The following is a 13485-nucleotide window of genomic DNA, read 5'->3' as shown; positions in this document are numbered from 1 at the left end:
TATATATATATACAATATATTAATATTACAAGAAGGAATTTTATACATATACATATATAAAATAGAAATTTTTAAAACATTCTAATAACGAAGGAACATAAATATACTAGATACATATTTTCGGTTAAAGAAATACATACATTTCGAACTCTTAACAGGTGCATTAAGTATTATTAATTCCTTTTAGGGCCTACAAGGTACACAAAACCGACTTGTATGCCATTTCAACAGAAAGGTGAACAATGCCGAGTAAACGCTGAGACTATTACGACCAATTTGACTTACCCGGACACTTCGGAAATCGCTGTTAAAGATATTCACTACATCTTGTGTCCTTGCGCTGACGGATTATTCTGTAATCCAAAACGCGGCATTTGCAAGTAGAATTTTCTGTCAATCAAAGAGACCGGAAATATCATAACTATCATGATTATATGGGGTCAAATATTTCGAGGAAAGAAACAAGTAACATTGAGGAAATATTTTCAATTATATGTTGACAGTAATAGTAGACCGAAAATATTCACGAGAAATTAAAGCTTAAATTAAAGTGTTGTTAATCATTATTCTACTTGTTATATTATTGTATTATTTTATTTTGTTATTATATTTTTACTACTTTTTTAAATTATTATTTAGACTGAAAATGCTAATTAGTGGTCATATATAGATAATAAATTGAAATAAAATAAAAACAGAGGAATTTTTATATGCTTAATTAATATTAATTTATAAAAGATAACAAATTGCATACGATATTTTTTAAAAACTTATTATATTAAAAATGTACTATATAATTTTATAACAGATTTTTAAAAAATTGCTATAATAGAACAATCTGGGACAAAATCAATTATTATCTTCAATTTGTAAAGAAAAGTCTTTTGTCTCAATAAAGAAAATTAATAATCTAATTCATAAAAAAAATTAGAAATAACATTAATCTCGTTAATGTAAAAAAAGATGCAAAAATTGTTTAAATTAGGTACACAGAATTATATTTCGCAGTCATGCACCTGATAATTGTTGATTTAAGGATTATTAAAAAATTTACAACAACAAACAATATTATTATTATACAAAAATAAGTAAAAAAAATATCTTTTTATATATATGTAAAATCTTATTTTTAAGAAAAAATATAAAAGTTTATATAAATTAAAGAAATAACATTAATGTCGTTTTAACTTAAATTTTTAATAAACTTATGTCATTTATGTAAATTTAGAATAATACTGACTTTAACTCTTTATAGACTCATGTAATTTTCAAATCACATACTAGTATATATCGATATTTTATTAATTTATTTAATTTAAGGAGATCAAATGCAATTATTCCAGAAATTAAAAGACATGCAAAAGATGAAATAGCACATTGGCTAATGTTTTCGGATAAAAGGGGACGCTGCAAAAAGCCGGGGTACAAAAGGGTTCAAAAAATAAAATGTTCGAAATGCAACGTATACCTATGTTTAATGCCAAGTATAAACTGTTTTATGGAATTCCATACTTAAACTTTTATACACACAAGTGCAAACGTTGTTATTTTAAAGTTATAAAACCATAATTGTTATAATAAAATCGTTGAAACTGTTGAATTTATTGTTAATTAGTATTTTGATTTTTTGATTTCACGTTACATAAATTTTTTTATAGTCATGAAAAAATTCGGTCTATAGAAGGTTAATTAATTTTTGTTTTTGGTTAAAAAAATCATATGTTGAAATTAAAAATAATAATTAAATTATGAATTAAAAATAATAGTATTTGAATAATTAAAAATAAAGCGCAAACAAAAATGGGGGACTTATTCCTTATCGGTTTACTGGTCTGCACAAAATTTTTCTTACTTTTACTAAATTTCAAATATAAATACAACGAGTGTATATAACGAGTATACTAATAGCATTTTTCATTGGCAGAACTAGTGCGCACTCAGTGCACTTTAAAGCCATTGTACATAAATTGACATAAAGATGTACGTTTAATAAAAATACAGAAATGAATTAAATCGCGAAATATTCAATACATTTTATTATGCTATTTGATAAAATTCACATAGGGCATTTTGTCAATTGAGATATCTCACTTTTGCATTTTAGATTAGAATAGTCTACAGTAGCTTTAATATACGCTATAATTCAACCAAAAAAAAATAAACTTATAATGTAATTGTTAAATTAATTGTATGTATAGGGTAGAATGGAGCTATTCCATCATTTTCAACCTTAAAGTAATAAAAAATTTACGACAATAAACAATATCTTTTTTAACAGTAACGTGCTTTATATATATATATATATATAACTATCTTATACATTACAATAACTATCTTACACATGGGGATGAAATAGCCTCGCTCTATCCTATTAATATTTATTTTTTAACAAAGAGCCACATCTCTTTTCGATCTTTTCTGGGTATCTTATTCCAACGTTTCTCCATCAAAAGGCCTTATCTTTAGTAACACAAAGTTTATGACGCTAAGAAGATTGTAATGGCAAAACAAAGTGATAGCCAATGTAATCGTGTGCTCAAGTATTATACTATATTAAAAAATTTCAAGGCAAAATGTAAAATTTGTCAAGAAACTTTTGCAAATGAAGAAAAAAATTTAAAATATCATTTAAAGCAATATGAAAGTGCTAAAGAATGCAACAGAAAACCACGCGAATGCAAAAAGCAACACAATTTAAAATTTAACGAATGTACGAAAGTATGCAATATTTGTAATAAAAGTTTGAATGGATCGAGAGTATTAATTAAGCATATAAAAGCAAAACATCCAGAAAAGATAGCAGAAAATATAAAAAATGATAGTAGATACAAATGTATAAGGTCATATTGCACATATTTAGAAGGATATAAGATAAAATGTAAGTTTTGCAAGGAAATTTGTTCTGTTGCATCTTCACCAACAATATTTAAGAAGCATTTAAAATTGGAACATTCAAAGAAGATAACAGATATTGTAAAAAAAAGCCAATGTAACTGGATATGGCAATATATTAAATTAAAAGATTGTACGACAAAATGTAATTCTTGTAATCATGTTTATGACATATTTTGGGAAACAATAAAGTTAGAGAAACATTTAATCAGTTACCATGACACAGATATAAGAACTGAGAAAAAAATTAGAAAGACAAAAGAATTTTATTAACTGCAAAAGACGTAGAAGATACAGCTTTTGATAAAATTATTTCATCGTTTATTAAAAGCCTAAAGGAAATAAAAAAAAAATAAAACAAATAGAACAAAAATAGTAAATTTTACATATTAATGTTTCTCTTTGAGTCGTTCATATAATAAAAAAATTTTATGTATAATAAGCACACAAAAGATTAGATAATTGAACATTTATTTATCATAGATATTAAACAAGTTAAATACCAGTATTTATATTTCATAAATATTTACATTAAATATAACTGTATTTAATCAAATTTATATTAAAATTTGATAATTAAAATTTATTTAGTGTAACAATTTATTGAAATAATTAATAATTAATGAAAAATGTTACATTCGAGTAATCGAGGAAGGATTTTTAGATTTATATAATATTTGAATACAACACTCGATTTCTGTGAGTTAACTAGATTATTTTAGAAAATAATGAATTTTAAAAAAGATAATTTAGATGTAATCGAATAACGTTTCTTATTAAAAAATGACTGTATAAAACTAATTATCCGGATTTTTTTTCTATTATCTTTAATTTTTTTCATACTTAATTGCAGATTATTGAAGTTCCACTTAGATGAATAACAATTATAGATTTTATTCAGGGATAGCAGATAAAGTAACACGAGAAAAAAATGTTACATATATGAACGTATTTTATGAAAATTTAAATATAAAATACGTCAATTTTTTTATATAATTTTATATATAATTATATATAATTATAGATTATATGCTTTAACTGTTACTTTTGTAGTAATGATTTGATAATGGCGTTGCAATTCTTTATGACTGTAATAATAAATGCAACTAAACGCTAAGATTTTGAAAAGTAACGTGTTATCATCACGCGTTTAATTACTCAAAAAAGTAATTTATAACAAATTACGTTACATATCTAGATAGCACAGAATATTTATGATAAATATTTATGAGACTATTCATTTTTTTAAATATTATAATAAAATATTATAATAAAACTAAATATATTTTTTATTTTATTAATTTCTTATTGAATATATTTTCGTAGCATTTACTACAACATTTTACAATCAATATTTTATAATATTTATAATAAATCTCACACAGCAGATATGTCTCAACTACATTATATCTTTAAAAATATATATATCTGAGATATGTGATATTTTCACGTTATTTCTATAATGTATTTCAGATATTTCTGCTTTTTATGAGTTATCTGTGCAATCTAAAACTACAAAAATATTTACAAAATATTCGACATAAGTTTTATAAATATTTAAAAATATTTTCTAGATATTTTATGAATATTGTGTGTTGCCCGAATTACGAGTAAACAATGCAAATGCCAAATTAATTTTTTCACTATATAAGTGGCTTTCTGAAATCTGTTATCAAGTAATAATCAACTTTCCAATATTGATACGTATACAATACCAATACGTTATCGTGTTACAGTCCTAAGAAAAATTCATTATCAAATCCTTATTATAATAAAGTAACGATAATAAGAAAAGTAACGAGATTACAAATATGCCTTGTCATCTTTAGATTTTATATACATACATAAAACTCTGCTTCAAACTTCAAAACAGAAAGAAATTAAATATATATACGATATTCTATGACTTAAATAAATTCAAATAAATGGAAAAAGTAGTACTATAATGATGAGTATTAATTATTCACTTTGCCATGCTTATGCAAAGTGATTTTAATAAAAATACGACATATTCATAAAATTCATATATACATTCTCATATACATAATATGTATATATCATATAATGCATATATTGTACATAATATAATTGTATATACATATATCGATCCAGCAAAGAATTGACGAGAATGAATTGAAATAGATTAAAATGGATTCAGATTTTCAGAAATACGGATTCATGAATGTTAAAATGATTCCTTTTCAATGTTGAATGCATTTTTATTCATTTATACGAATGACATGGAATATATTTCTATGCTTTTCAATCTAAAAATAATAATATGTAGTATTTTGTATGTATCGTGAATACTGCTTAATTTAAAATTCTGAATAAGAAATGTAGTTTTTTAATCCAATTGAATAAAAAAAAGTTTTTCTTTTAATGTCCCATTTTCTTAAAATGGATTTTCTTAAAATTTTTATGGATTTAAAATACGGATTCAGATTTCCAATTCATTTCAATCCATTTTCGTTTGCTGAGGAATAAGACGAAATATTATATTCAAAAAATAATATATTTATTACATATAAGAATACAAGTAATGAGAAATCGACGCTTTAAAAAAATGATATACAAATTTGAAAAAAAAAACATATAAATAATTTATTTATCTAAAATATTAATAAATAGATTAAAATTTTTTAAATAAGAATTCAACGTTATTCTTACATTATATAATATGATGCATTTTTCAAAACTTTTCAAAACACTGTGAAAAGCACACCAAAATATAGTATATTCCTTCAAATGACGATGCGAAAGCTACTTGCTTCAATCTAACCTATGTTATCGGTTAAGAAATTTTATACATCTGATTTTATAAGTTAGTACGTAGTCATTGCATCCAACGTAGTATAGATGGCGAGAACGGTTTAACAGCTGATGCTGATGCCACATAAATATACACCTCAATAGCGTTAGTGACAATCGAATATCGGGTGTCCTTAAAGAGCATAATTTATAACTTTTTTAATTATACATAAATCAGAATACTTAATAAAAAAGACAGAAATTACAAAAAGGGTTGATCAACAAAAATGTTTAGCACCAAATCCTTCGACGTTGTGAGCTTCAATTCGGAATTGTCTACTGCGAGGTGAGCTGTAATTCTAATTATTGTTGTAAAATTTATACGTGTATATAAATAATCCTTGATTCTAATTAATAACGCAATCATATCATTCTCTACTAGATTGGAAACGTCCGCAAATGTTCAAACAACAGAGATAGTCTATGCCGCTGATGAAACGCAAACCACAGAGACAAGAAGTATTGGGGTATGTTATTAAGGTTTTTATTTGAATTCCAAAATTTTTAGAAGATTTTGTTTAGTAAGACAAACTTCTTGAAAAAACGTGTAAAACGTCAAGAAACTGTAACAGCTTCTTTATATCTACATCTTGTATTTAATTCTTATAGGCTTAGTTCCACTTGACACTTGCAATGTTTTTAAAATAATTTCATTTTTGTTTATTAGTGTAAAACAAAAATAAATACGCTTGCAAGCATTGTGTAAGTGCCAAGTAGATTGCATAGATGTCTAAAATTAACACTGTATCTAAATAAATATCTTTGTTTTTTTTTTCATTATTTTATTTCAACACATTCATTTTTATTAATTTCAGATTCAAACAGCAAATGGACAAAAAACAGATGTACAAGTGGATTATGATAAACTGGCAAAGTTTATGAAAAAAGTCACACCAGGGATCCTGGAGGCTCTTGATGAAGCTTATGCTACTAATGCTTTTGATGACTATAATCCAAATGTAACCGAAGCATCATCCGCTAATATAGAGTTATTAAAAAAAATAAGCACACCGAAGGAACCAGACACTCAGGTATATCTTTTTAATAAAATTAAATAACTCGTATACGAGTTTAAATGATTAAATGCTTTTTAGATTAAAATAAGTGACTTATCTTGGAGCACCGTTGGTGGAACGTTAGCAGTAGGCCTCAGTCATACTTATCACGAAGCATGGTGCGATCATCTTTCTACAGTCCAGTTATACAATCTCACAACTGAAAATAATGTTATAGACGTGCCTACTAGAACGTTAGAAACGAATGGATGTATTACAACGCTGTGTTATCACCCAACAGAACCCTCTATCCTCGCAGCCGGATTATCTAATTGTAAATTTCTTTGACCCGCCGACAGCAACATGATTTTTAACCCTTCTGTCAGCAATAGGGATCAAGAAACAAAGAAAATTTTTTGGATTTTATAAGAATCTGAAAAAAATCTTGTATTCTTAATTGTCAGTCAAGGCTTTAACGAGTTTTATCATCGTAGAAGTTGGATTTTAATTTACTTATTTTTTAATTTAAATTTATCAAAAATTTAGAAAATGTTGATAGTACTTTACAGGATCCCAACTGTCGGTAGAAGGTTAATTCCAATTAGCAGCAATATTAACAAAATTCACATCTCGCTGTCACATATATTTAACAAATGTTTGTATGATTTCTTAAGGGGATGTATTAATCTGGAATCTCAGGAACGATGATTCCGTCGTACCTATGCACGTATGCACGCATGGCGACTGCGTGTCCCAAGTGTGCTGGAGACCAAGATCCGTGAACGACGTGACCCTGTTGTTGAGTTCCAGCAGAGATGGATACATACTGATTCACAAAGTGACGGCTAACTTCACAACCGTTCAGTTGCACAAACGGTGCGTACTGCTGGCTATTTAATCGATTATTTCAATTATATATGCAATCCCGTTTATGCAATCTCTATTGCATTATAGATTCAAAATAGTCAAGGAACGTAATCCGGTGGAAAATGCTAGGCCACGCAGCGCCGGAGGTAGCGAACGCGCTGCAGAAGCAGGATTGTGCATCGCAAGCTTCGATTTTTCACCGAAGCACCCCAGTATATTTATCGTTGGAACACTATGCGGTGGAATTTATAAATGTAGCTTGGACAGCATAACTCCTATCGAAGGTTCGCATCTATTAATAACAGGATCATATAATGTAATACGATTTTTCACCGTAAACAAGAGACTTTTATTAATTTCAGGAGATGCCACGCTTATAGATCCTGTAATCGATGAATATGAAAGACATGGAGGTAGCATTACCTGCATTAAGTGCTCACCGTTACGCAATTTATTTGTCAGCAGCGCCACGGATAAAGAAATTCGTATATACAATCTTGACGAGGTAAACTTCCATATATATCACGTTTTAGCCTTGCTAATTACGATTTTAATCTTATAGAAATAAGAAACATTATTTGACATCTTTGTTTATTTCAATCGAGTTTTTCTGTAATGGAATATAGAGATTAAAAATGATAGTCACGTAAATTAAAAGAAATTCTGGCATATAAATAGCATCTACGTGTGGAAAATATTATAAAATTAAAGAAATAGAAAATTCTACAGAATTCTATTTAATTATATTTTACAATTACTTGCACGAATATTATCTTTGAGTATACAAGTATTTAAGCGAAACATGAGTCTGCTTTTTCAATGCCTGATATTCACGTAAGAATTCGTCATTCTTGGCAAAACGTGACTGTTCTGCGAACAATACCTACTTATTCAAAAGATTAGAGATAAAAATACCAGAGATAAACATTTTCTAAAATATCCTAATAATAAGCATAGAAGGGGAAAAAGTGAGATAATAGTCAAATTTTTACAAAAATGTTTATTATATATTAATTTTAATTTTTTAAGTATAACTTTGACATTACATAATTGTGTTATATGAACGTAGCATGTCAGTCATCAAACCATTTCCGTGGACAATACAATTGTGGGATTAACATGGATGATTGGCAATCAAGACATATTCGCAGTTTACGGAGCAGGCGCGTGTGTAAAATTCTATAACGTCACAGATGGTAAACCTGTAACGTATGCGAAAGTTGAGGTGACTGGGAAAGAAAGTATCAGCAGCTTATGTATAAATTCCAAGAGGTAAGATAATTAATCTGGATGATTCATCATTCAAACATTTCTCTTTTTTGTTGATTCTAAGTAAAATAAGTACAACAGAGCTCGTTTTCCTGATATGTTTTTCTCTATAAAAAGAAACAATTTATCTATAAAAAAAATTAAAAATATTTACATATTTATACGATTATAATTTGCGTACATCACCACATCATAGTTGAAGGTCGAACAGTTTTTTTTAAATAATCTTATAACACACTAAAAATATACATATATCAAGTTATTTATTTAATACAAAAGATTACTAAAAATTAAGGAAAAGATTATACATTCGAAAGATCATAAATGTCTTATTTTTGTAGAGATATGCTAGCTATTGGAGATGTTCGTGCGAATGTTGAAATATGGAAATTTCCACGCCACTTATTTTGAACGTAGTTCTGATTGACGCAATTGCTTGCGCCATTTGCTGAATGGACTGACACATCGCTATGTACGAGTATGTTTTATATGTTGCACATATGTATGTAAATGTTTATACCGAAATAAATTGGAACCACTAGTTCAATCAACTTTGAACCATCTTTATATCACAATATATTAAATTTTCCTTTATAGATAAGAAATGATAACTAATCTTGATAACATAAAACTTTGTTATTATACTAAATTATTTTAAGATCGAAAATATTTACAAATTCAAAGAATCAAACAAGATTAAAGTTCAATTCATATTTTTATACAAATTTTATACAAAGGTACAATAAAGAATTTTCACAATTTTTTGCATGCTGAAATTTATTAAAAAATGGAAAAAATTAAATTTTGGGTATCTATTAAATATACATATTAAATTCAATTTAAAAATATTGAGATTTATTTTGAAACTTTGTACAATTCATATAAATAATGTAATATTATTAAACACTATATAAGTACCTGTCTCCGCAATCGATCACAGCAATATCCTGAAAAGGGAATATAATTTAACTTAGGAAGAACATTTTATTATTTTTCAGACATATTGAAAATTTGTCCTGAAAAGAACAGTTTGCACGTCTCTTCCAGATGTTCGTTACCTTTTCGAAAGATCAGCTTACATATGATCTGTTCCTGCACTAGAACTTTCTTTCTCGCTTTCGACAAATATCAAATATACCTACTTCACTTTAAGTTCCAAAAGTATACACTGGTTTGGCCACAGAAAACAGACTTATAATATCGTTTCTTTTTTTTTTTTTTTTTGTTTTACGTAGGAGGGGGAAAATCTTCGCAAGACGCCCCGGAGTCCGTACTCCGAGGTGTGTGGGATTCGACATACGTGTATCGCCTACCCACTAAAAACCCCCCCCCTGTCCAGGCTTATGTGAACGTGATGGAACTTGATATATATATCTGAATGATAATGAAGGATTATACGGAAGAATCTTTAAGTAGAATACAACTGGACATACAAGATGAGGAGGAAACAAAGAAAAAAGCGATTCTCCCGTGAAATATGTTGCAAATCTTGAAGACGGTCAAAAGTCACGTGTTAGAATTCTTAAATCGATTCAAAGAATCTTTTTTTCCTTTTAATAAGGGAATGGGATATAAGTGAAAAAAAATAATTGAAAATTTCTTCTACTCCATCCTGATGATTTCCTTCTTCGCTTCTTACGTGAACGGCAAGATGTTGATTCCGTTCTCCTCTTGAATATGTAGATTCCAAGGATTCTTCCGTGTCTTCTTTTTAAAGCGGCAGCACACATCTATTTACACGAACTCGTCAGGCGAGTCCGCAACTTATCTCCTTCTATTTCTGTCTTATCTCCGTCATCAGAGATCCTTCTCTGATTTCACTCGCAGTTTGTCCTCCTCACTCCTCTACTTTTTATTTTATCTCCTTTTCTTTCTTCGTTCAACAATGATATGAATATGTGCGCCTCCCGTAATATATAAGCGACTCACATAGTCATAGAAATACGTGAACTCCGTCCCCGTGTAAGTGGCTGTATAATTGCGCTGCGCTGAAATATACTCTGGAAGTCACGGAAACGGAAAGTTCTGTTAAAACTCCCCGGCTTTTCTCTTGCGTAAAGACTCTCCGCTTGGGGTTTTCCCACGACTTGTGGCCGAGGAACCGAAACTCCGCCTGCTTTCTGTTCTCCTGGTTTACCACATCCTCGAAATCGATCGGACACTATTACACGCCAAATCGTTCGACCCCTCTCAGTCTTCTCTTCCACTTCTTCTCTCTTAAGCTCTCTTCCTCTTTCTCTCTCTCTCCCTTCCTCCCCTCATTCTCTCTCCCTCAGTCTCTTGCCCTCGACACTTCTCGCCTCTTTCATACGTTCACGCATGCCCGCTTTCTCTCTCATTGGTTTCATCTGCACTTATAATTTTTTTTTTGGCGCCTTTTCAAAAAGACATTTTCTGGTCCGTTTCTTTTTCTTCTTGGAAATCCTGAGACCCACTACAATCATTCAGACTCAAGATACTGCTCTTGCTAACGAACGGAGAGCTTTTTTCATATATACTTGCTGCTCCGCTCTTCGCTCCGTATCTTGACGATCACACGCACCCGAGAAATTTGCGTTTCCTTAGTCTTCTTCCACTCTCGCGCTCCCACTTCTCCATACCGTTGCACTTCTTCTTCTTTGTCGAACCCCCTTTAGTTCTTTTGCTTCACAGCTCTTTCTTCGAAAAACTCATCGGTATTATAAATGTGCAAAGCAAAGTACGATACAAACAGTTTACGCTCTAACACCTTCCAAGTATGACTCTTCTCTCTTTTTTTTTTTCTTCCTCTCGACAATAATATCGAGCGATTTAAGCGAACAGCTTCCAGGAAGCCTCCAACTTCACCTTATTCGTTACATTGTCTTTCCCGAGCGTCATAGTCTTCGTCCTTGGATCTTCGATCATCCGCATCTTGGTCTCTTGACGATCCTTTGCGTCGAATTTGTCATCCGATCTTCCGCCTTGCTCTTCTTTCTTGATTCTCCCAATTCTTCTTCGAAATTTCCTAGTCAGACGCGCAAGCATGAGACGATTGTTTCGCGACGAAAACAATGGGATGCGCGTCGAAAGATGGCCGCCGCTGGTCATCCACGTGTCCCTCCTTCTTCCTCGTCTCTCGCGCGATCACAATGTCTCTCGCATTTCCTCCTCGAGTCGTCCTATCTCGATAACAGATAAGAAATGGCCACTCAATTTACTCTCTCAGCAGAATTGCTTATCCCGTATTTACGACGAATTATCTCGAATTATCTGATGTGTTGTTGTTGAGGATAATTTTCCGGTGTTCAAAGATAGCGATTCTTGCAGCTCTTGGTATTGTCCCTCTCCTCCGAAGATCTTGGAAATATTATCACAAATGCGAACTTGACATTGGATCGTCGTTAGATGAATAGATGAATAGACGATCTATAGATCTCGTTTCTGCGCGTTAACGACGAGCGTCTTCCTCTCGCCATCCTTCACCATTCTTCTTGTGTCTTCTTTCATCTTCGTTCTTTCCCATTCTCGCGGTTTTAATCTCACGTTTGCGGGATCGGCCGTTTATCGACGTTCGGATCTGACGAATCGCTCGAACGGAATCGTCAATGTGAACCGCACACAAAAAACTGTCGGAAGTCTTCCCTCTTCTCGCGTAGCAAAATAATTCTCTGCCTCTCTGCCTGTTTTCGAGGGCATCCACCCTCCCTCCTACGCGTTTTTATCTGCTTATTTACAATTATTTAAATGTATCGCGTCGTCTATATTACTATCTTCATTATCGTCGACCGACGTGCTCCCTCCTTGTAAACAGTTAAATTCTTAATCGTGACATATATATAATATATATAATGCCTATTAACGCGCTCCAGTCAGAATCTTAAGTATTAGCTTTTTGTTTTTCTTTTACAATACTACATAATAGATTACAGTCGTTATCATCTATGCCTTATATAGTCTAAAAACCTCGACGGTTAATTGCATCTCGTCGTGCCCGTGACAGTAACCGTCAAAGGGACACGGAGGGAGGAAAATTCATCGCCAATGTCATCCTCAAACGTTGTTATCATCATCACAGAGATCGCGCGACTCGCTATTCTTACAATTATTATTAACTTCCCCTATTAGATTCGCAGTTCTTTAACTATCGTTCTCTCTCTTTCATTCATTCTTTCTTACGTTTTCTTTCATGCACATTCTCGACGAAAAAAGAAAAGGGAACCTCGCGCAAGTCTCTCTGGCCGATACTCATGCCAATTCGTGCGATCGTACTACAACAATGCTAACCGCTGTTCTCCGAGATCGCATCCTTGGATTGTCGTTGCATCTCGATCCTTCAAATTTTCGCAAATACAAAATGAACACAGTCGCGCGCGCGCACACACACAAACGAGCCGTTTATCTCGAGAACAATCGATTCTTTCAGACGTAAAACATATCATATCTCTATTTGTTCCCGCGTCTTGTTTGTAATTACATTATAGCTTATATAAAGTCGCATTCGTGCTCTTAAAAGAAACGACTCGCATTGATACCGCACATATCTTTTCCTCTCTCTCTCTCTCTCTCTCTCTCATTCTCGCGATAACGTATCATTGTCCCATTAAAGTAGACCAGAGTTCGAAAAACAATGCTCAGTACGAAGTATAAATTTATCGGACGAACGTACAAGAAAAACGCGAAGAAATGGGAG

General features: G+C 30.8%; 2 protein-coding genes across 2 annotated transcripts in view; both read left to right on the top strand.

Annotated features, from left to right (window-relative positions):
* Window positions 1-535, top strand: part of LOC108746346 (astakine-like) — a 1756-nt gene extending 1221 nt beyond the window's left edge. The window contains exon 2 of the mRNA XM_018483055.1: window positions 183-535. Within this exon, the coding sequence (XP_018338557.1) occupies window positions 183-384 (202 nt within the window). The 3' untranslated portion in view covers window positions 385-535. The remainder of the gene's footprint in view (window positions 1-182) is intronic.
* Window positions 536-5621: 5086 nt separating this feature from the next.
* LOC108746347 (WD repeat-containing protein 34-like) lies at window positions 5622-9408 on the top strand. The gene is made up of 9 exons (XM_018483056.1): window positions 5622-5989; window positions 6086-6170; window positions 6519-6734; window positions 6798-7032; window positions 7373-7574; window positions 7653-7849; window positions 7928-8070; window positions 8635-8837; window positions 9176-9408. The coding sequence occupies exons 1-9, from the start codon at window positions 5931-5933 to the stop codon at window positions 9243-9245; spliced, it is 1410 nt and encodes a 469-aa protein (XP_018338558.1). The 5' UTR covers window positions 5622-5930; the 3' UTR covers window positions 9246-9408.
* Window positions 9409-13485: the final 4077 nt, after the last annotated feature.

This window comes from Trachymyrmex septentrionalis, unplaced genomic scaffold, assembly GCF_001594115.1.
Source record: "Trachymyrmex septentrionalis isolate Tsep2-gDNA-1 unplaced genomic scaffold, Tsep1.0 scaffold168, whole genome shotgun sequence".
In the NCBI taxonomy this organism is placed as follows: Eukaryota; Metazoa; Arthropoda; class Insecta; order Hymenoptera; family Formicidae; genus Trachymyrmex; species Trachymyrmex septentrionalis.
Note: the sequence above shows the minus strand (reverse complement) of the source record. Positions and strands in the feature narration are given on the sequence as shown.